This window comes from Cuculus canorus, chromosome 6 (assembly GCF_017976375.1).
Source record: "Cuculus canorus isolate bCucCan1 chromosome 6, bCucCan1.pri, whole genome shotgun sequence".
In the NCBI taxonomy this organism is placed as follows: Eukaryota; Metazoa; Chordata; class Aves; order Cuculiformes; family Cuculidae; genus Cuculus; species Cuculus canorus.
Window position 1 is genome coordinate 10,980,623 of NC_071406.1, and position 22,708 is coordinate 11,003,330.

Consider the following 22,708-nt stretch of genomic DNA (forward strand, 5'->3'; position numbering starts at 1 on the left):
ACTTCAGAGATTATTTCATGTTAAAATTCCTGCAGAGTTCAGACACAATTGTGCACAGACTGGTTGCATCAGCATCTGTCTTTCACTCAGAAGTTCTGATCAGAAATATTCTTAAATCTTAATGAAGCTAAAATGTTTAATGTTGTAAGGCTGGCACCAATTTTCTGATTGCTTTGGTGGGTTCTTAGCCCAGCTGGGCCTCCTTTGAAAATGTTGGACAACCTGCTCTCTGTATTGGCAGCTTTGAGCAAATGGATCTATTGATGTCATACAACTAAAAAAAAAGAAGTGTCTTTCAGCTTAAATGACAAGTTTGGGGGCCAGTGGTAGAGAACACTGTATGTGGCCATAGAGTTTAAGAGGGCATGCATGCAGATGGGTTGTTACAGTGCTCTCGGTGATCAAAACCAGCTCCCACTCACCAGCTATGCAGTTAGAAACTAGGAATTAACAGTCCTGATCTTTCCATGTTGCTTCTTTAGCAAAAGAAGATGGACACTGCTTAATCTGAGCTGTCTGCGCTGAGCAGTAGTTCAGTCATAGCCTGGTGAGAAATGGTGCCATTTTCTCTTTGAGGTTTTCCTGGCTTTTCACTGCTTCTTTCTTCCATTTGATTCCTGTACAGTTTGCCGCTGTGACCTGGTTGCACAGTGCTTGCCTTGGCAATTGTCTGTAGGAGGCGAGGTTCTGGTGGCCTTAGCTAGCCTCTACTGGCTGTGTGTACCTCGACATGCACAAGGTGATCTTTACCCCATGAGAAAAGGGCTAGCTGCGTTTAACTATTCATGATACATCATTCAAAAGATGGCAGAAATTTGGTTCTATTTTCTTGATTTCCCTTAGCATGAGAGGCAGAGTGGCCCCATCATTCCTCCAGCTAGAAAAGCCCTACAAGAGAGACCAGCTCTCTTCCTTAACAGTTTCAATAATATACGTCCCCCCTTGCCTGCTGCCACCTTCTTTTTCTTTGAGCCCTTGTGAGGCTCCACCATTCCTGGGGTGAAGGAGATGCTCCTTGCTTCTAATTCCTCTGCTAAATCCTTTTATTTTCCCCTCTGTCCTGATTTTTCAGCAGCAGGAAAAAGTTCTGCCTCCAGCAGAGCACTCCGGGGAGTTTGCATGAGGTGAGACGATGAAAAACGGATGGGGTACAGGCAGAGCAAATGGCAAAAAGTCATGAAGCTTAGTGTACTTTGTTCAGTTGGCTGCTTTTGCTTGGATACCACTCCTCCCCTTCTTTGTATGGCAGACTGAAACTTGGAGTTACGTGGAGTCTAGTAAAAAGAATTCTCTAGATCAAGAGTAACATCATTGCCTTTCATTAAGGTAAATTGCCTGGTTCCATCAGCCTAGTGCGGGGGCTCCTTAAAGTGTTTGTAACAGTAGCCTGCTGCAGAAGCACATGAAAAGGCTTTTAAATGTTATCTCTTATTCTTTCTCAAAACAATATATATTGGAAATACAGCTGGAAGGAAAACAGTAACTGAAACTTTAATGCAGTAAAATTTTATTGAGGACGTGATATCTAGACATCTGCTGTCACTGGTAATAAAAGCGGCAAAAGTAGTCAAATGTTTGCATCATATAAGTGCAGAGGAAATTTCAGTGCTGTAGTTCAAAGCTAATTTCTGCAGCCTCTGCCAGTTCTCATCCCCCTGTTCTGGGGAGGGGCTATCAGATAGTGCTGTAATCTTACTACTATTTAGCATTTCAAAGGCTGCTACAGATATTTTATCTGCACTGAAATTCTGCACTGAAAAGGCAAACTCCCAGGTATTTCACTTCTGTTTGGCTATTGGCAACATGTGATTCTGTTGGAAAATATGATCATGGAAAATAGCTCTTTGTGGTGCTTTATGACTGATGCTGCTTGGCTTATTCATTGTTTCAGGTACTCATCTTTCAAAATCCAGCTGGGTATGGGAAAGAGAGGGCAGCGCAACCCTCACCCATTCGGGTGAGAGAGGACGTGCCTTCAGGCAGGGTGAAAGTCTTCAGGGAACTGCCACAAATTATTTTGCATTGTGGAATCTCCCATCCATCTGCTCCCCTGAGATACAGGGTGTCCTGCTGGCCCATAACTTGCAAAGGATGTGGGAAGATGATGCCACTCAAGTCTGCCGCCTACTTTTGTTCTGACCAAAAATTACACTAGGGAGATTGCTTAGCACATGTGCAGAAGGTGTGCTAGAAAATGCCAAGTGAGTTGGGAACAGAGGTTTGTGTGGTTATAAGACACACTTGTATGCGGCTATTAGGATTACACATGCCATTCTTCATTTAGCTGGATACACCTGAGCACATTCAAGCGATGTGAGGTGGTAGGGGAGGGAATGTGCTGCGGATGACTCTGGAGTAAGAGTCTGGGTCTGGGCAGCTGCCTTAGAGGAGCTGCCACACAGTAAGATGATGGGACAGTGGGGTAAGGGTGGGCTTAATCAGGCCTGACAGATCTTGTGCTGTTAGTATTGCTTATGCCTGAAACCAGCGTTGAAAATGAGACGTAAGACACTGCACCCAAGAGAAGTCCAGCCTCCAAACTTGCATATGAAATGCAGCACCTTTCAGGCCTGAAAGCAAGAAGCATTCTGCCTTTTTCTGGTCACCCACTTGTGAAAACCACTCCTTGTTTCCTTTTTGAGTCTGTTTTTGCACAGATCCTGAATGTCTTGTGCCAGGCTGGAGGCATACACAAGTAAGACTGAACAATGAAGGTAAGACACCATTGCAGACCAAAGGGCATGACTTTTCACTTCTTGTGTACTTTCTTTGACTTTGATAGCTTGTTGTTTTCAAGGTGAATGATAGCATTCCTTCCAACAAGAAGAATGGGGATAAGGGACAAGCAGCCTCCCCTCTAGTGAGAAGTTCTTCCCTCTTTGCTAGGAATGATTTCCCCAACAAAAACCCCCAATACGTAGATCTTTTTGGGAAACTCGGGAGAAGGGTGAAAAGTTTCAGGCAGATGCCCCAGTGAACATCCCTTGTCCTGGCTGGTCTTGGAAAGACCACCTCAGCTTCATCCCAGGCTCAGAAAGGTGAATGAACCCCAGCACAACCCAGGGACAGAGAATTCTGCCTGAAACTTGGGGTTCATTAGCCCAGGCCCACAAACTACAGAAAGGCAAGCAAAGTGAGCCTAGCACTGCCTTACGATTTTCTAGCCCTGTGAGAGGACTGTCGTTTGTCAAGTTTAGCAGCTGCCAAGTCATCAATTGCTTATTTTTCCCCTTATTCCCACCCTCTCCCTTATTTTTAGCCCAGTAATGCTCCCTGTTCCAAAGCCTTGTGCCTGGTGTTTGTGGCTAGATCAGCTTTGCCTGTTGAGGGTTCCCAAGGAAGATTAAATTGACTTCTCCCGGGTTTTGGGGATGTGAGCTGAAGATACTGATTTTTGCAGCAATTAGTCAAAAATAAAACCACAAACTCAACCTTAAAAGCCCAAAGCGGTCTAAGAACATGGAAGCCCATAAAACACATCAGATCATGGCTAAACAGGAAATCAATACACCTAAAAATAAGAATACAGAAACTGCCTTGCAAAGGAAGCTCTAACTGCTGGCAAAAGGCTCTTTAAATATATCAAAGCCACAAAGGCCGCTAGGAAATCAGTGAGAATGCTGATGACAAGGGTATAAATGGGGCAGACAGGCATCATGAAGGTGTAGCAGAGGAGCTCAGAAATTTCTTTGCTGCTGTTTTTACAGCTGAAGCTGCTGGGGAGCTTCTCACATCTGTCACACTCTGCAGTAGATCAGCCGGAGGAGCCAGAGCAATCAGAAGTAAAAAAGTAACATGGAATAAAGACATAGCAGAAGTAAAGGGAAGTAAGCAGGTAACAGGACGTGTAAGGTCAAATAGATAAAGTGGTTGTTAATAAGTAACCAGGACCAGGCTGAGATGATCCAGGGGACTCAAAGGAGCGGTGCAGTACAGTGGTAAGGGGGCTGCGTACCCGCCTGTGTTCCCATGCACAGCCAGCCCGTCACACTGCATAGACTCACTGGGACACACTCAGCCATCATTGGTGGGTCTCCAAAACTGTTGGCTTGGGAGGGAGCAGCAAACCACCTAGCAGAATCTGGCGGTATACAAAGCTAAAGGACGTCAGCGTAGAGCAGACAGGGAAAAAATATTTTATGGGTGCAGGTGGTAGACTTGCTGCCACAGAGGGTTGAGGACGCGGCATCTGCAGGTTCAATAAGAGAGTAGGCAAACTGAAGGATGAAAAATGTATTGCAGAGATGTATCCTCTAAAAACAGGATGAAAGCGGGAGTGCTGGAGGAAGGGGCTGTAAAAGGATCCAGATCCCCAAGGCAGTCCCTCCTGGTGCAGGGCCTGGGGCTGGATGGGCAGCCTGGGACAGGGGGACACTTATCACCTTCTGAACTCTTTGACCTGTTTTATTCAATGACAGCCCAGGCGGAAAGGGGATACCTGGGGGATGTGTGCATAGCGTGTCTTGTATACCCTAATTATGCCCAAGCTGTTCGTAAACTGTGGAGAGGCAGGATGAGGGACTGTACACCAAGCTCTGTATTGTTTATGTGAAAACATCATCATAAAAGAAACAAGGGGAAATTTTTGGAAGCAACCAATTAAAAAAAATGCAAAATACTTCCTGCTTTTCATGACCGATCTCTAAACAGCAGTTTCTGGAGACCAAAGTCTATTCCTCTCTACCTCATAAAAAGCAAACCAAGACTCACAGCTCCAACTCTCCCTCTCCTGGTGGAAGCAAAAGAGCTCACAATGGAGCTGTGCCTCACCTGATTCTGTGTCCCCAAACCCCCAGCAGTGTCCTCAGATCCTGGGCATTTACCCCCACAACAGCTACCAAGGTGGGCAACATCAAGGGGAGCAGAGAGAAAATATCTACCTAGCTGCTGGCCCAGACACAGCAGAGAGTTTTCCAGGGGAGGTGGGAGACTTGCAGGGCCAGTTGAGGTGGGAAAAGGAAAATAGGGCGCTGAGAGGAATAAGACATTTTACCCAGGGTAAAATCTGTGAGAATCAAGCATTTTTCTTCTTCTTTTTTTTTTTTTTTTTTGTATGTGTTCTGAAACACTAATACCTCTGGTAACACCCAGAGGGACGTTAGTCCCAGCTGGTTTCTCACTTTGGTCATTGCTTTGGGAGTCAGTTTTCTAAAGTGACATTAACAGCTTTGCAGAGTAATATCCATCACGTCTTGGTAGGGTGGGAAGAGCAAGGAAAGCTCTCATTTCTCCTGAGATGGCTCCCCTAGACCCTCACTGGTGCCATTGCTGCCTGCCCCGTGCTCACTGATGTGACCCTGGTTAAACTTTATGGAATCTCTGCCTTGCCTTTAGTCATTGGTATCTGAGTGTAGCTGGGGAAAGAAAGTCTGCCGCATAAATGAGTCTTTGGGAAAAAAGGCTTTCTCTGAAGCCCTTTACACATAGAGGTCCTTTTATGGGGTAAATCAGCCAAAAATTTTTTAAAAGTTTCATAACTGGGACAGTCAATGAATTCAAGAAGTTGTTATAGTGCTAAGGTACCTAATTCCCTCTCAAGTAGAGGAATGTTTAAATTGCTGGGAATCAGGGGTCAGGTGCAGGCAGGTATTTCAGTGCCTGACTTTTACTGACATTAATGGGAATAAGAGTCCCTGAAGTGGAATTGTGGATCTGGGCGTATACATCACTCCTATAAATGAAACAAGGCTTGTGTTGCACATATGTAACTGCACATTATTATTCTTTTTAAAGCAAAGTCTTTCCTTGTTTTGTCCTTCTAAGGCTGGTGTGAACAGCTTCTGCAGCAAACTCATGCTGGGCAGAAACCATTTGCCAGAAAAATAAGCAAAAAAACGGAGTCCAATAATTTATTAGTGATTAAATAGCCAAGTGTCAACTGAGATTTGAAAAAGCTGCATGGGGCATTGGGAGGCGCAAAGTGCACAGAGCCAGGGAGAATTTCTTGGAAAGCAGCTCGTACGTCTGGAGCACTCTGCTCACCTGGGTGCTTGGGACCTGGGCTTTTACTCCATTCAGTGAGAATTTTGCCAGAGATTTCAGTGGATCTGAGCCCAGATGGCTCTGCCTGATGACATATTAAATCCTATTAAATGATTCTTCCCCACACGCGTGCATATGAAGGCAGTGGCTTTGGGCTTTCCATTCTGCTTGTCTTTTATGAGAAGCCCTCTGCTAAATGCACCCAGTAAATACTCCTGGGGTTTGTGCCTCTCCATTAGTCCTAAACAAAATGGGTCCAGTTTATCTCAGGCAAGATGTGCAGGAAGAGAGAATATCCAGTAATACACCATGCAAGGCAGTAAGGGTGGACCCTTCAGGTTGTTGGGATGGACCCTTGGGGCTACGTCTCCCACTCTCTCCTGTCCTCCACTTGGCAGAGTCCCTGGCCACAAGATGGAGCTGGCTCTTTGCAGTTGCAGGACAAGCTACACAAAAGGCAAACCCTTTTAATAAGCACACTTAATTGGGGCTAACCATTAACAGAGACCATAGGCAGATTTCCACTGAGCTACAAGTTTTTAACTCTCTTCTATGTCAGAGCCTTGTCTGTCCCCATGCCTGTTCCTTTGATGACACGCTCCTTAACTCCAGGGATCACAGCACATTTTTCCACATGGCCTATGGCTGGAGACATTTGTCACCCTTTTCAGTTCAGCATGTCGGTGAACCCGTCCTGAAAACAACCACTCAGGCAGCTAAGAATCCTCCAGACTGCTCCGAGAGCTGTATGAACACCAAAACTTGCCAGCTTTGGTTTGGCTCCATCACCACTGTTTGAAGGACTCATTTTTATGCACTTTAAAGGCACGAGGAAAATCTCCTCTGCATACTTCCCTTGCTTTCCAGCCCAGCAGTTTGAGGCATGGACTTGCATAGAGATTTATTCTGAACCCTGCCTTTTTTTATGCAGGAGAGGGACAAAACTTGGCAAGAAGACTTTAGGTGCTGTTCTCTCCTTTCCAGCACTATTTCAATGCTTCCCTTCAGCTGACTGGGAGTAGTAGTGGTTTTTTGCGTCTACTTTTATAGCAGGCAGCAGCAACATGAGCTGCATCTGTAGTGAGAGGCGAGCACATGCTGTTTAAGAAAGGATGAAATTAATAGTCTTTTTTTTTTGACTTGCAATCGTTGCCTATTAATGACATGGATTTTATGTGAATTGGAATTTGTTTGTAGCTTTGATGGAAAAAGCAGGAGACAAACTTTTTCCACGTCTGTGAAAACCCCAGCAGCTGAGCCTGTGGGTTGACTTTTTGGGGGAGGCAGCGTGGGGATGGTGAAGCCACACAGCACCCACAGTGTGTGCCTCTGCGCTCCCACTTCCCACTGTGGTGCAAGCAGAAGAACCCAGCAAGGAGCACAGCAAGGAACTAGAAAGAAGGTAAAGTGTTTCCTCAATACAAGAACTGTTTGTAATATGGTGGAGGTCTGCAAGGTTCAAACAAGTTAGCTTTATATTTCATATCTCTGATCCTGTGCCCCAGCTTGACCTCAGATCCCCCAAACTCCTTTTTATTAAAACCATGAATCAGCTCAGATTGATAGTCATCTGGGTTCAAATTTTGCCCATCTTTTGTTGTATGAACAGTCGCTTTGAGCAAAGGACTGAGGGACGTTTGGGACTTGCTGCACATTGGCAGTGCCTGAGGCCAGACTGCTTTTGGATTCCTCTTTCGGCCATCACTGTCTTCACTGTAACTTCTGGAAATGGGTAATCTCAGGTATCTTAGCTGGTCTTTCTGGCATACCAGACAGCTGTGCCTGAAACCCTATGGCTTCTGAACTCTCTACAGATATAGTTTAGGAAGTTACACTCAACAATGAGTTTATAATTAGTTATATCCAGTCTCTTCTAGCTGGAGCTGCTAGTAAATAGCAAACATAAACTTATGCTGCAGTCTAGAAACAGAGAAAGTTGGAGATGTTCTAGGATTTTGCCTCAAGATCAAGGCAAGGTTTGTGTAGCACTAAGGCAGAGATGAGTGCCACCCTGAAACAGGTCATTGCCGTGGGCTGGGCCCTGGGACTGGCATTTAGCTTGAGCTGCTGCAGAAAGGACCCCTATCACTGAAAATCTGCAACCTCTTCAGTGCCATTGCAGACATCTAGAGGTGACTCAGATGCTTTTATCCACCCTTCCCATCATGAGGAAGACATGACAATGAAAACCTATCTTTCATGACAATGAAAACACCAAAAGTATCTCTGATAAAGTATTTTATTTGTTTTGACCGATAATAAAGGGGCCAAAGAGCTAACTTACAATTGCATTGCATGTAAATGCATGCCTAGGTGGTCAGATACACTGAGTTTATGTCTTACTTTGACCATAGCTTTGAAGTGCAAGTGATAAGAAAGCAAGCAAAGATCAGGACTTTCCAGCCTGGGTTTTTTCCCCTCTCTGTTCCAGCAGAACTGTGCAATGACACTCAGAACCCAAGTTCAAGGGCCTTGGTGGCACTAAATGCTTGAAGGAACCTGAGATCTCAGTCCCAGGGACTGAGTGGTTCTCAAGAATGGCATTTATTGTAAACAGAAGCCATGAGAGTCAAGACAGAAAAGACATGAGCAGCAGTGATGGCTGTTCCTGGAGATGAAGAGTAACTTTGTTGCAGGTCATCCTTTCAGGATCCCCAGGGTGTAGAACCCTTCTTTGGGTCCCATCCCCAAACCATGGTGCTGCCTCAAACTCATCATCTACTGTTTGTATGATCCTTTTGTCTTTAATAATCTCTTTAACACATGGCACTAAAAGCTTTTCCTCTCAGTCCCTTTCAGCACAAGGGAATCTCAGGAAGAAGACAAAGGGCTTGTTTGGTTTTGCACATGGAGGCAATCTTATTTTCGGGCATCTACTCTGACCCCATCTCCGACTCTAGAAAATCAGCCAGGAAACATCAGTCCAACACCCTCACCATGGGTAAGCGGGAAGGATTAATACCAACACCGTCTGTGGGGACCTTTCATTTCAGGATACACCTTACCTCTGCAGATGCTTCATTTCTTGGTTTGCAGTTGAAATCAGGGACACAAGGCTGCCTGCTCAATTTGATGCTGAGCTGAGCTCTGTGGTGAGTGGATTCCCCATTTTCAGCTGTGTTCAACCACTGCGAAGTCCCCCTCTTGAGGTTACAGCTGTTAACTTGGTCTTTAGCGCAATTACATCCTGGTTTTTGCTGCTTGCAGGGCAAGAGCACAGTGCTGGCTTCAGAATAGGATGTTAATGTCATTCTCATTGGGGAAGCCACAGCACTTCTTCCCCTGCAGTGCTGTGTAGTCTTTCCCTGTAGAGTCCTGATGGTCTACGGTGATGAGGTACAGAGCCTGTGATTCTGCAGAACCTTCACAGATGTTTGCCTTGAAAAATATGATGATCTACAGGTACTGATGCTATCAGTATACAACTGATAGCAACTGTGCACTGACAACGGGCCATTGTTCAGCAAATGTTTAGTAGCAGCTCCTGATCTCCCTTCTCTCAAGGGTTTCTCGTGGGGGCTGCGGGCTGAGGTCAGCCTGGGCACAGTGGGCACTGGGTGCCTGTGGCAATGCTGCAGGGCCCACAGAAAGCGAGGGCAGGAGCTCCAGCTTGACTGTGCCCAGCTAAATATAACCAGTGACCGGTGAGCTCCTACGCCTCACCTGGCTCTGGTCCTGCAGCAACACATTCCTTCTGAAAGCCATCCCCCTCTTCCTCAAACCCTCTTCTCTGCTCCTTGAGATGCCACAATCAAGTCTCATGAGGTGGATTTCTTCCCTCTGAGTGGTTTCCTCCTCCCATGACCCTGTTTTTCCTTTCTCCCTCTTGCTCATTCATCACTTGCCCCTGTGCATTTTCCCCTTCCCATCAAAGCTCCCCAGGTGGCACAGTAGGACACAGGAACAAGGGATGAAGGATGAGGGTCTTGCTCTTACAATCAAGGTGATTAAAGCTCTCACTAACATGTAAATCTATGGGTACTTGTACATGCAATTGTGTCTTGGCGTGCTTGAACTGGCCAGAAGAACTGAGGAGAGATTTGCAGGTTTACACCAGGCTCCTCTGGGCACTAAGGTTCACATCAGGTATTTTCTCTCATGCAAACATAGGAGCTGCTTTTCATTTTCTTTCTGTTCCCAGAAATACCAAAGATACACCACCGAGGAATACCTGCCTGAAGTTCCTACACAGCACATCTTGCGTTTCCAGGTCAGTCACAACGTGACCGGTATTGATTTAATTATTAATAAGGGGTGATGACATGCACTTCATTGTGCTCTTGGGATAAGAGGGACTGCAGATGCTACCCCTTGCCCACACACAGCCGCCAGCTCGAGGGCAGCCAGTAGGTCACCTGGCCCACGCACCACGTTCCTACCACAGCAGCAGTTTTAGTGAGGCATTCAGTGATGTATTTGTGCTGGTTAACAGCAGTGCTGCTGGGCTGCACCTACAGCCAGACCAGGAGCCACCCTGATTTGGCAGCACTAGGACAGTTAAAATGTTCAACTTTTGTAGGCAGGTATTTCCTAAGACGACAACTAATCACTTTGAACCCAAACTCGGTGTCTCCCAGAGAGACCGAAGAAATCAGCTGGGTTTGTGAAAGGAGGATTGGAAATCATGTAAACAAGGAGAAATATTGGCAGATGGCATTACAGTTAATCGCTTCTTTCTGAGAACAGCAATGCAACGCATTGGATTGAGGGCACATATTTTAAGCTAAATCTAATGGTGAGATTTAATAGACATTAAGTGGCATGAAAGTCTGCAGGCTGTGGGTAATTAACTGTTACTATAAATTGCCTTTAAAATCAGTGATAGCTCTGTGGTTGATTTATGATTTCTTTCAAAAACTGGAAGAAAACAAAAAGTTTTCAAGCAGCCTGAAGAGAATCATAAATCCAACGTTCCCTTTAGGCTCAAAGTGGTGTTGTCCCATTGCACCAGGGACGGGCTATGGGTGTGTAGACTGGCTAAAAAGCTGGCAGGGAGGGCAGCAATGCCTGGGTGCCCTCACTTAGAGAGCCCTTTAACAGATGGACACAGTTTGTTTGCACAGAGAAAATCCCTGAAGCAGGAAAATGCCACGTAAGAGCAGCCACTGACCCGTGGGGAAATGAATGCAAGCCCTGCTGCGAGCCGGGAGAGGAGGGTACACATTATTTGTGTGCCTGTGGGTTCATACTCGTGTGCCTGTGTGTGCGTATCTGCCTGTAGATATGTGTCTGAGTGTGCCTGTGTATGCATAGAATCACAGAAACAGAACCATTAATGCATCTGTGTGTGTGTGCAAAATACGCGCACGTGTGTGCACACGTGCCTGCATCTGTGAGCAGGTTTATGCATGCATGTCTGCATGTGCAGGTGAGTGCACGCATATGCATGTATGAAATGTGAATACATGTACATGTGTGATGTGGGCGTGCACTTATGGGGGGGTGTATGCATGTGTATATGACTATGCAGATGAGAGGGGTGTGTATGCATACGGGGGGTTCAGATGCAGGGTGAGTGTGTGTATGACTCTGTGTGTGTGTGCGGATGCGGGATGTGTGTGTGTGGATGCGTGGTGTGCGTGTGCGCATGTGTATGTGCAGATGCGAGGCGTTGTGTACAGATGTGGCATGTTTGGGGGTGTATGCGGATGTGGGATGTGCATGTGTGCGCAGACATGGGGGGGTTTGTGCAGATGCGGGATGTGTGTGCAGATGCAGGGGGGGTGTAGATGTGTGATGTGTGTGTGCATACAGATGCGGGATGTGCATGTGTGTGCATGTGTGTGTGTGCAATGTTGGGGGCGTGCCAATGCGGTATCTGTGTGCAGATGCAGGATGCGCGTGTGTAGGCAGATGTGAGGGAGGCGGTGGTGCATGTGGATGCGGGTTGTGTGTGCAGATGCGGGGTGTGTGTGAGTGTATGTGGATGCAGGATGTGAATTTTGAGCAGACGTGTGGGGGTGGGTGGAGTGTAGATGCGGGATGTGTGTGTATACGGAGATGTGAGATGTGCATGTGTGTGTGCAGATGCAGTGTGTGTGCAGATGTGTCCAGATGTGCCAATGCGGTGTGTGTGCAGATGCAGGATGTGCATGTGTATGCAGATGTGAGGGGGGAATGAGTGTGGATGTGTGTGTGTGTGTGCAGATGCGAGGTGTGTGTGAGTGTATGCGGATGCCGGATGTGCGTGTGTGAGCAGACGCGTTGGGTGGGGAGTGTAGATGCGGGATGTGTGTGTATACAGAGATGTGAGATGTGCATGTGTGTGCATGTGGGTGTGCTGATGCAGTGTGTGTGCAGATGCAGGATGTGCATGTGTATGCAGACGTGAGGGGTGTGTGTGCGTGTGGATGTGGCTGTGTGTGGATGCAGTGTGTGTGTGCAGATGTGGGGGGGGGTGTAGATGTGGGGTGTGTGCAGATGCAGTGTGCGTGTGTGCAGATGCAGGGTGTGTGGGTGTGTGTGCAGATGTGGGATGCATGTGTGCAGATGCAGTGTGCATGTGCAAATGTGGCAGGTTTGTGGGGGTGTATGTGGATGCGGGATGTGTGTGCAGATGCAGGGTGTGTATGCGTAGATGTGGGATGTGTGTGTGTGCGCAGATGTGAGGGGTGTGTGTGTGGATGCAGGGTGTGTGCGTGTGCGCATGTATGTGTGCAGATGCAGGGCGTTGTGTGCAGATGCAGCACATTTGGGGGTATATGCAGATGCGGGATGTGCATGTGTGTGCAGACATGGGGTGTGTAGATGTGCAGATGCAGGGTCTGTGTGCGGATGCGGGATGTGCGTATGCATGTGCAGATGCGGTGTGTGTGCAGACGTGTGTGTGTGCAGATGTGGGATGTACATGTGTGCAGATGTTGGAGGTGTGCGTGTGCATGTGCAGAGATGGGTGGTTGTATGCAGTGTGTGTGTGGATGCGGAGGGGTGTGTTAGGATGTGGGATGTGTGTGTATGCAGGGTGTGTGCATGTGCGCATGTATGTGTGCAGATGCAGGGAGTTGTGTGCAGATGAGGCATGTTTGGGGGTATACGCGGATGCGGGATGTGCATCTGTGTGCAGACATGGGGTGTGTAGGTGTGCAGATGTAGGGTCTGTGTGCAGATGTGGGATGTGCATGTGCACGTGCAGATGCGGTGTGTGTGCAGATGTGGGATGTACGTGTGTGCAGATGAGGGAGGTGCACGTGTGCATATGCAGACGTGGGTAGTTGTATGCGGGGGGGGTGGGTGTTAGGATGTGGGATGTGTGTGTATGCAGGGTGTGTGCATGTGAGCATGTATGTGTGCAGATGCAGGGAGTTGTGTGCAGATGAGGCATGTTTGGGGGTATATGCGGATGCGGGATGTGCACGTGTGTGCAGACATGGGGTGTGTAGGTGTGCAGATGTAGGGTCTGTGTGCAGATGTGGGATGTGCATGTGCACGTGCAGATGCGGTGTGTGTGCAGATGTGGGATGTACGTGTGTGCAGATGAGGGAGGTGTGCGTGTGCATGTGCAGACATGGGCGGTTGTATGCGGATGCGGGGTGTGTGTGTGTGGATGCAGGGGGTGTGTGTCAGTGTTAGGATGCGGGATGTGTGTGTGTGCAGATGCGGGGGTGGGTATGCATGGGTGCCTGTGCAGATGCGGGATGTTCGTCTCTGTGCAGATGCGGTGTGTGCGTGAGCAGATGCGCCCCCGTCCACGCACCCCCCACGTGCGCCGCTCCATCCCGCGCGGGCACTCCGCGGGGGGACGCGGTGGCTCCTCCTCGCGCGGGGGGTGGCGGGGGGGGGCGGGGAGGTGTCAGCGCGCCCTCGGCAGCGGGACGGGCGGACACACGGACAGACACACAGACACGCTCTCCCGTCCCGTCCCGGCGCGGCGCCCCCGGGGCAGCTCCGCGGCGCCGCCCCCGCCTCCTCCTCCTCGTTCTCCTCCTCCTCCTCCTCCTCCGCCGCCGCCGCCGCCGCGGCCGCACAAAAGGCGGCGGGGAGGGCTCGGCCGGGAAGGGCTGCCCGCCCGCACCATGCCCAGCCGAGGGGGGCTGCCGGCCGCCCCCCCGCTCCTCCTCCTCCTCCTGGCCGCCCCGCTGCAGCCCGGCAGAGGTAAGGGCCGCCCCGGGTGATCCCCTCCGACCCGCTGCGGTGCGCTGCGTTACGGTTTGTGTGTTTTCCTGCCCCTCTGCCCCAGCCCCGCTCCCACCCGCCTGCCCCGGGGCTGCCCGAGCTCCGCGTCCCCCGCAGCGGGAGCGGGGACCGCATCCCCGGGCTCTGCCCGCGGGGATTTCGCGTCTTCGCGTTGAAAAGCGTGGAAAGGCTCCGTGTGCTCCACGCTCGCTCTGCCTGTGCCTCAGTGGAACCAGCTATAACGGCTTCCATCCAGTGAAAAGACATTCCTAGACATCAGGAAGAATTTTTTCACGCCGAGGGTGGTGAGGCACTAGCAGAGGATGCCCAGGGAAGCTGTTGCCCCATCCCTGGAGGTGCTCAAGGACGGCTTGGATGGGGCTTGGAGCAGCCTGAGCCAGTGGGAGGTGTTCCTGCACACGGCTGGAGGGGTGGCTTTGAGGTCCCTTCTAACCCAAATCATTCTATGGTTCTCTGAAAAGCACTTCGCTGATTTGTTTATCCGAGCGGTGTGTATTAATTGATGGAGTGAGGAACAGCCGCGTAAAGCCACAGGCGTTGTCTCTGCCAGTGCCCATCTCCACGCTCTTGTCTCGCCTCGTTCCCCCACGTACACACTGTGCCCAGGGAGCAGTCCTTGCCCCTTGTGGGAATGAGCTCACAGCTCCCAGATGCTCTCGGAGGCGGCACAGTTTGTGACTCTTCTCTCTTCTTGGAGCACTTGGGAAAACTTTTTTTTTATATGAAGAGAGCCCACAAAATGCCCGAGTTCACCATTCCGGTACTTACTGTCAGTGCTTAACGTTTTAATGACTTATCTTAAGAAGAGGCTCATCTTACAGTGCTGCCGCACGCGACTGCAAAAACTCTGAAGAGGTTTTCTTAGCTTATTTATTTATTTATCTTCTGAGTCTGATCCTTAAAATTGATGATTCAGTAGTGCAGCAGACCATCTTGGGGATGAGGCTGTTGGAACGCTTACTGCAAGCATAAATAAAATGATTTTTATTCACCCTTAGCTGGATAAAGAATAAAGTACAGCACTTACATCACTTTTTTTTTTTTTCCTCCCCCAAGCAAGCCAGTACATTCATCTCAGTTTGAGGAGCTGCCCAAACTGGGATTTCTTGCAGAACAGGTTTAAAATGCGGTCAGATTGCCTGGAGCATCTTTATGAGTAAATTTGTGGAGTATCATTCATGAGAGTTTCCTCTCTTGCTCTGCATCAGTAATTTGATGTATTAAAAGCTCAGCTATCTAGTGGGATGCACTGTCTTCCACTGCTTTTTTGGGCTCTCCTGTGGCTCAACACAAAGGAAGGATATCATTTGGACATGCTCTTTGTGCCTGCTGGACACTGCTCTGCAAAATGAAATAAGGTCCAGGGCTTAGTCAGTGTGAAGGACTGTATGTGGCGTGTGGACCTCATCGGTCCAGAGGGTGTGGATTATTTTCCTTCAGAGTAATCCCATTGAAATCCTGGATGGAATTTTTCCCATTACAAGAAGTTTGAAGTTCAGGAGTGGTTTCATTAAATGTATCAGAATCAAGAAGCAGACTGGGTTTCTTCAAGCAACCTGGTGACTGGCCCCAGCATCTCGAAGAACCTGGGCTGGTGTGAACATCTTCAGGTCCTTCCTTTGCCTGATTCAGGATAGGCTGCGTGGAATCAAACACAGCAAATACTTGAATCTGGAAAATCCTGCATGTTTTTCCTCCAACTCAAAAAGCTTGTGTTTCTCTCCAAAATCAGAGGGCTTCATAAAGCTCTGGTTTCACAACAATGCTGGAAACGGTTTGGTGTTGCTCCAAAGTGGAAAGAAAAGCATACTTGGAAACTTCAAAAGCTGCCACCGGGAGGAATGTCACCCCATGGTTGGCCACAGGAGTGTGGGCTGCCGCCAGGCTTTGGTCATAGCACCCCATGGAAGGAAGAGATCTTGGTTTTCATTCAGCTGTTACTGTTACTAAGTAAACTCTCAAAAATCCAGCAGTTGGGAATGGAGGTAAATATTATCCTATTTCCATGCAGACAGACGAGTGAAGCTGTGGGAGAACCAGGGCTCGGTAGCCAGGGTAGAAATGCAAGTATTTGCTTTACAAAGCCCAGGTTTTGGTATGTTACCCAGTGCACCGCTATCAGAGCAGCAGCTCTTGATGAAAAAGCTTTCAGCTGTGTTGTAGGGTTTGGAAATGCAACTGTTAATCTCTGTGCAAATTGAAACTCAGCTGAACAAGTCACATTTTACTTTGTATTACATATTGGTGTTCTGAGCTCTTGCAAGGTCCAGGAGCTGGAATATAACTCTGAATGGGAGCAAGGAATGAAATGCCTGGGTATGTGGTAACAGGCAGCAAAAAAAAACCAAACCAAAACAACCCCTTAGAAGGCTCTTGTTCAGTATGAATGAGCCCAAGCAGCCCGTGTGAATGAGAGCTATAGAGAAAGTCCAGAGCTTCATGCTCTTGGGTTGAAGTTAACCACCTTGCAGGCAGCAGAGACCCGTCACTGTAGGGCTCTGACACAGTCATGCCTTGGCGATGACTGAGAATTACTGACAGGACCTACTTGTCCTCTTTTTGCTTACAGCCTAGGGCACACAATATTTTCCTCCAGCTGTCCAGCTTGATTCACTGCTTCCTGCACTCACAGCCCAGCCCTGTACAAGAGCGACCCAGGCAGCCACCGCTTTTCGTTTTTTGGTGCAATATGCGCATGGGATACAGCAAAAATCCCTTTTCCAAAGCTCTTGGGGTAGAAGGTTCTTGAAATGGGAGAAAACTCCATGTGGCTCTTCAGCAGCCATCAGAAATTCCGCATAATCTGCAGATTATATCCAGCAGCAGCATGGTGCAGATGCAACTGGGTGAAAGTAGAGGCCTGACGGATGGAAAAAATAGTAAATTCAGAGTTGGAGCTTGAGGCATTTTGTTTGGAGCATGAAGCCTCTGTGCTGGATCCTGAGTTGAAGATTTGTTTAATCAGTTATTGACAGTAAAAGTTAATGCTGCACCCAGGGGAGCTGGGGCATCGATGGTATCGAAGGGCACATTCGTAGCCGCAGGCATGCTTAAACAAGCTGCTGCATTCAGAGCTGATACCATTGATGTTTTCTTCAGCTTAACTAGTGTGGTTCCACTTTATTTTTAAAGCCCGATGCCCAAATTGTAGATTTTGCAAGTGAAACTCACTTGGTACACCAGCAATCTAGGAACAAATAGCATCACTGCTGCACTGGTTGCTGCTGCCGCCTCGTCGGGTGCAGAGCCCTTGCGGGTGTCATGGGCAGGGAGAGCCCTCAGCTGTGGTGCGGGGCAGCATCCTCCACCCCGGCCAGACTTGGGTGCACTCCAGTGCAAACAGCGGACGAGCAGCTTAACCTGGATATCCTGTGGAAATGACTCCCGTAATAAATTTAAAGTAATTTACTGTAGCATGAGTCCACTATGGAAATCACCTGTGTGGACGGGAGAGGTGATTATCTTCCAATGATGCTTTATGATGAAAATTTTAGGGAAGGGAACTCCATGTATTCAGCTGAAAAATTGAAATTATGTGCCTAGTGTGACTTTAAAAGTCAGCATCCCAGGGGGTTTCAAACAGCCACCTCAGTATTTCAGGCTATTAAAACAGCTATTGCATTCCATCCACGGTGACAGAAGTGTTTTATTAGGAAGATGAATAGATGAACTCTTTGATTAACCGGAAACCACTGAAAAATAGGGAAGAGCAATCACCAGTCATATTTCAGTGGTTCTCAGCACCCCAAAATCAGTTTCTGTCCTTTTCGGTTTTCTTCGGGAGGAGGGGTTTGTTGGGTTTTCATTTTTCTTACGGATGAAGAGAAGTTTATTCCTTCTCCAGCCTTATAAGCTCCTGGGATATTCATTGCTCTTGACACTGTTTGAACTTACGGTTGTTTAAGAATACCTCAGAATATCCCTGAGTGCTGTTTTGGACTGAAGTAACCATTCAGCCTATCTCACTCTCTGTTGTTCTTTCTTGCTGAAGGTCTCAATCTCTGCACCAGTGGAAGTGCCACGTCCTGTGAAGAGTGTCTCCTCATCCATCCCAAGTGTGCCTGGTGCTCCAAGGAGGTAGGTGGGCAGACTTTGTCTCGTGTGCTTTTGGTAATGCAGGGAAGGAGGTATTCCCCCTCCTTACCTGTTCCTGACCCCATCCCATGCCACAAGAGATTGGTGAGGGCAGCAGGGGCTCCCATGCCAAACGTATTTTGGATGTATGTGACTCTCCAGCTCTTTGACACTGTAGGAAATAAGTCTCTGACCCCACTGGCCCCTGCACATCCTCAACAGAGCAGCACTGTTCCTTCAGTCCTTCCATCCCTTCAATTACCTTCTTGTTTTCAATGGATGCAGGGTCCCTGCATGGACTCTGTGTTGCATGGAGCCTTGTTGGGAAACGCTCTCCCTAAAAAGCTCCGAGCTCTCGGCTGGTGTCCTGCTACGTGTTCCTTGCTGCGTGGCCTGGCGTCGCACAGATTCTTTGTCTGTAACAAAGATGATTCTCCTCTCTGAATCTATTGTGTCATTTTGGCGGACAACCCATGCTTCTGGCATCTGTGTCGTGCCGTGGCGATGAGTTACACAGCTTAACTACGTGCTTTGGGATGGAAATGCATCCTTATGTTGGTTTTGAAGCTCCTCACCCATAATTTAATTTGGCCTCCTTGGTCTGTGTGAAACTGCAAATATTTTTCTCTGCTCCCTAAGGGCTACTCAGGGGACTGTAGATAGATATATATATATATGTATGTATATCTTATTTAATATACTTCTTATCATGTACACTTATTTCTGGAGAACAAGCTGTGTGAAAGACCTGATAATGTCCAATGCATAGATAGCTGTTGTCTGCTTCGTGCCTGCAACTGTTCTAAATGTGTGAGAGAGAAATGAGGGTGCTTACAGATGCATACAAAGACCCTGCCTACTTCCAGGCATAGCTGCTCTGCCAGGAACCAGCTTTGGGCTATAAGAAACCCCAGAGCAGCGGATGATTATGAATGTCTCGACAGGCATGGCCAGGAGTGGTGCTCTCCTGTTCCAGGCTGACCCGTTTTCCTCTAGTGTGGTTGTCCTGGTCCCATTTTGGGCAGGCAAGCTGTGGGGTTGAGCACACACTTCACCTTCCAGATATAGCTAGAGATATTGAGCTGAGGATGCAGGCACTGCCCACGTGCCCCTCTGCGGCTCCCATCCCTCTTCCTGACAGCCTGGAGTGGGTGCAGCCCTTTGAGTGGAGTTATGGGGGTGGAGATAGAGATGGGTTGAGGGGGGCTCCCAAGCCCCATGGTTTGTCTGGGTCTCAGGAGGTACCTGCCCTCTGGCTCTCCAGGTCTCTTTTACTGCGTTTTCACTTGTAGGCACAGTCGCAGCCCTCCCAGGAAAACCTCCTGATGCTGCCAACACCGGGCTACCTGACAGTGTAATGGCTTTCATAGTTTTTTTTCCAGCAAGACAAATGGTGTGCAGAAGGGAAAGGGTAAAGCAATAGATTCCACTTTTGAGACATCTTGTAAACAGCTGTAAGAGCTCCTCTTCCAGCCATCTAATCTGCGGTGGTGAGGCTGGATCCAGGAACGCCGGCTATTAAGCTATGGGTACCCAATAGCTTGCTTTTTTTGGTTTGGTTTTTTTTTTTTTTTTTGATTCTTTTTGGCATCAAAAGACAACTTGTGCAAAATGCTGCCAGTGGAAATGTTTATCTGGTGGTCGCTGTGACCACTAATTGTATGGCAGCCCGTGGAACTGGCAGCCTGACTCTTATCTTGCAAACAAGAAAATTACCAAAAAAAAAATAGTGGGGGCCAAGAAGGAAGACAAGTGTTTACAGGGAAGTGCTGTAATACTTCCTGACCTTTAGCCTGCAGCAGCTATTTAAAAATACATTTCAAGGTGTGTTGTGCCAAGAGCTATGTGCTTAAAAGCTGCTGTCCCCATTTCATGCTGCGTACTAAAACTTAGTGAGATCTTTTTCTAATTCTTAATTTTTTTTTTAGAATTTACTCTCTGAAACTCTTAATTATCTTCTCTAACTGAGATCATCAGGTGAGGTAATGGGATTGCGAAAGATATCTGGAGGTTTTGACTCCAGAAGTTTTAAAGTCATACTATAAACTCTTAATATCCACTTTCTTTGCATAGTCATTTCATCACCTTAGCTCCCTTTCGTCTGCCGCAGCCTCGTCAGGTATGCTTGTTAAATTGTGTGTAGTCTGTTCTCCTTAACTATTTCCATTAGCTGTGTATGTTGCTCAGTAGTGTATATGCCAGTCAAATTCTATTGCTCTGCTGCTGTTTTAAGTATCAGGGCTAAGCTATTGGAGGGGTTCCCACAGATGCTGGTTATATTGTGGTAGAAACAGGAGCAGCTGATGACTGTGTATTTTCTGCTCCCGTTGCATTTACTTAACCGTTTTGGGAGCAAATTGGGCTAGCTGTTGTCATCCTTGTAGATTGTAATTAATAATTTCATCAGGAAGTATACATTGTAGAAGTCTGTAAGTATATATAATATAATCATATATATAATTATGTGTATTATAATATGTATATATGTATTGTATTATATATATGTATTATAGACATCTCTACACCTCTTCTATATATAATATAGGTCTACACAAAAATATATGATTGATATTGTATCTTCCTATATACCTTTTCATATGTAATGTTGCTCCCGTTGGGGAAAAGCATCACTTGGCAGTGCCATCATACCTGTTTGTTCTTTGTCCCTTTGTGTGCCCAGCAGTGCCAATGCCACAAGGTACCCCTCAGCTGTGGGAGAGGAGCAGTTCAAGCAGGAAAGCTGTGCTGTTTCCCAGAGATGGTCATGCTTCATGCAACCTCCTCCAATATTTCATCCTCTTCCATCACCCTTTGCCTTCCCAGATCCAAGCTCCACGTGACCGCAGAGGAGCAGAAAGTCTCAAGTGTTCAGAGACTGCAAACGGGATTTAGGAGTGTGCAAAAACAAATCTGTGGATACAAGGAGCCCTATCCCAATGGCTTTCCAAGTGGGATAAGGTTCCCTGTGTTTACATTGCCTTGAATTGTGAGGATATTTATAGATAGATGCTTACAGCAGTCAACATGCTGTAAACTTAAAACTACCACCTCCTGACCTGTTAGTACGGAGTGCATCATATACCCTCGGTTTGAATAAGTCTCTGTTCGATTCTGCTTGTGTTCAGCATCTCTGCTCCCCTCAGAGAGGGTGGTGATGGATGAGTTGATGATAGCAGCTTCTGGTATCCGGCAGCCTCGGAGCCTGCAGGGGCTGCTGAGCTAACCACAAGTCTTTGGGCTGCTGGAAATTTGGAAGCTGACATCAATTCTGTTGGCTTATGGAAGAATACCTTGAAAGACAGGACTTGAGCGTGGTACTCTGCTTAAATGGCACTTAGAAGAGGAGGTATGGATATGTGGTCTTTACTGCTGCATGAGGGAGCCTTGAAACAGGGCTGTCTGGGGGAAATAAGTGATTCTTGGGTGACAGATACTGCTGCAGCCTTTCCATCCATGCTGGAATCTGAGGAGACTTCCCAGCTTCTCGTGCAAGCTCCAGAAAAAGTTGGCAGTGGCTAGATATTCCCTGAAGCCGTACAAGGCCAGGAATTACAAGCACAGAGCAGCAGGGCTTTTGTCACGAGAGAAAAAAGGATGAGGGGCAGAATTACACTTAGGACTCACACTGCTGGTCAAAGACTCTGGCTGGAAACATCATGCTGGTCCATGGGGTTATTGTAATCTCTGCAGCAGCCTAGTTTTTTTTAGAGTAGGATGCTCGTTGATTTTTCTGGAGTGCTGTCAGATTGCCCAGTGCTCATCTTCCTTGCTGGGGACAGCAGAGAGCTCTGGAAGTGGCTTCAGCAGCATCCTCTGAGCTGCCCAGTGAGGTGTAGAGGTTTGTCTTGTTTGTTAGGTGTATGCACCCTGTGGGTTCATCCATGCATTGACTCTGTGGATGCATTTATATGTGTACATGGAAAATAGAGATGCATGTTACTTGCATATATTAAACGGAAATTTCCTTTTTGAATAAGTGAACTAAAATTTCCCCAATGGCACCCTCTATTTTCCAGCAGATTGTTTATACCCCATCCTCTCCCATCTCAGGAATGTGTCCCTGGAGAATAAGGAACAAATATCAAAGATATTCCCAGAGGGAACATGTCAAATTTTTAAAATTGAGAAAGCGGGCATATTTCTGACTGAGTTACTGCAAAACTGAGTTGAGTAAAGCAAAAAAGGGCAGGGACATGTCTGGTCAGGAGTTAGATACTGTCAGTTGGTGCTATTCTTCATTTTTATAGCATGAACCAAGCAATTTGTCTTACAACTGTCAAACTGATGAGCATGTAATCATCACACTGTTGTCTCCATTCACTGTGTCCACTTGTGTGCTTTGCTTTTGTGAGCTTGTTAGCGTAGAGGCTGGACTGCAAAGTGCCCACCCGGCTGTGAGCAGCCAGCGTTACTAACAAGAACTAGGTGGGATCTTCCTGAACTGATGCTTCTTTGTGGAAAAGCAGAGCCTAAAGCAGTTTCTGCTTGCTGTGGGGTACCTGCTGCATTTCTCACTGAA

General features: G+C 47.6%; 1 protein-coding gene across 1 annotated transcript in view; it reads left to right on the forward strand.

The window, feature by feature from the left end:
- The first annotated feature begins 13,783 nt into the window (after positions 1–13,783).
- The window catches only part of ITGB5 (integrin subunit beta 5), a 62,892-nt gene continuing 53,967 nt past the window's right edge, over positions 13,784–22,708 (forward strand). Inside the window, exons 1-2 of the mRNA XM_009571527.2 lie at positions 13,784–14,073; positions 18,107–18,192. Coding sequence (XP_009569822.2) covers positions 13,995–14,073; positions 18,107–18,192 — 165 coding nt within the window. The 5' untranslated portion in view covers positions 13,784–13,994. The remainder of the gene's footprint in view (positions 14,074–18,106; positions 18,193–22,708) is intronic.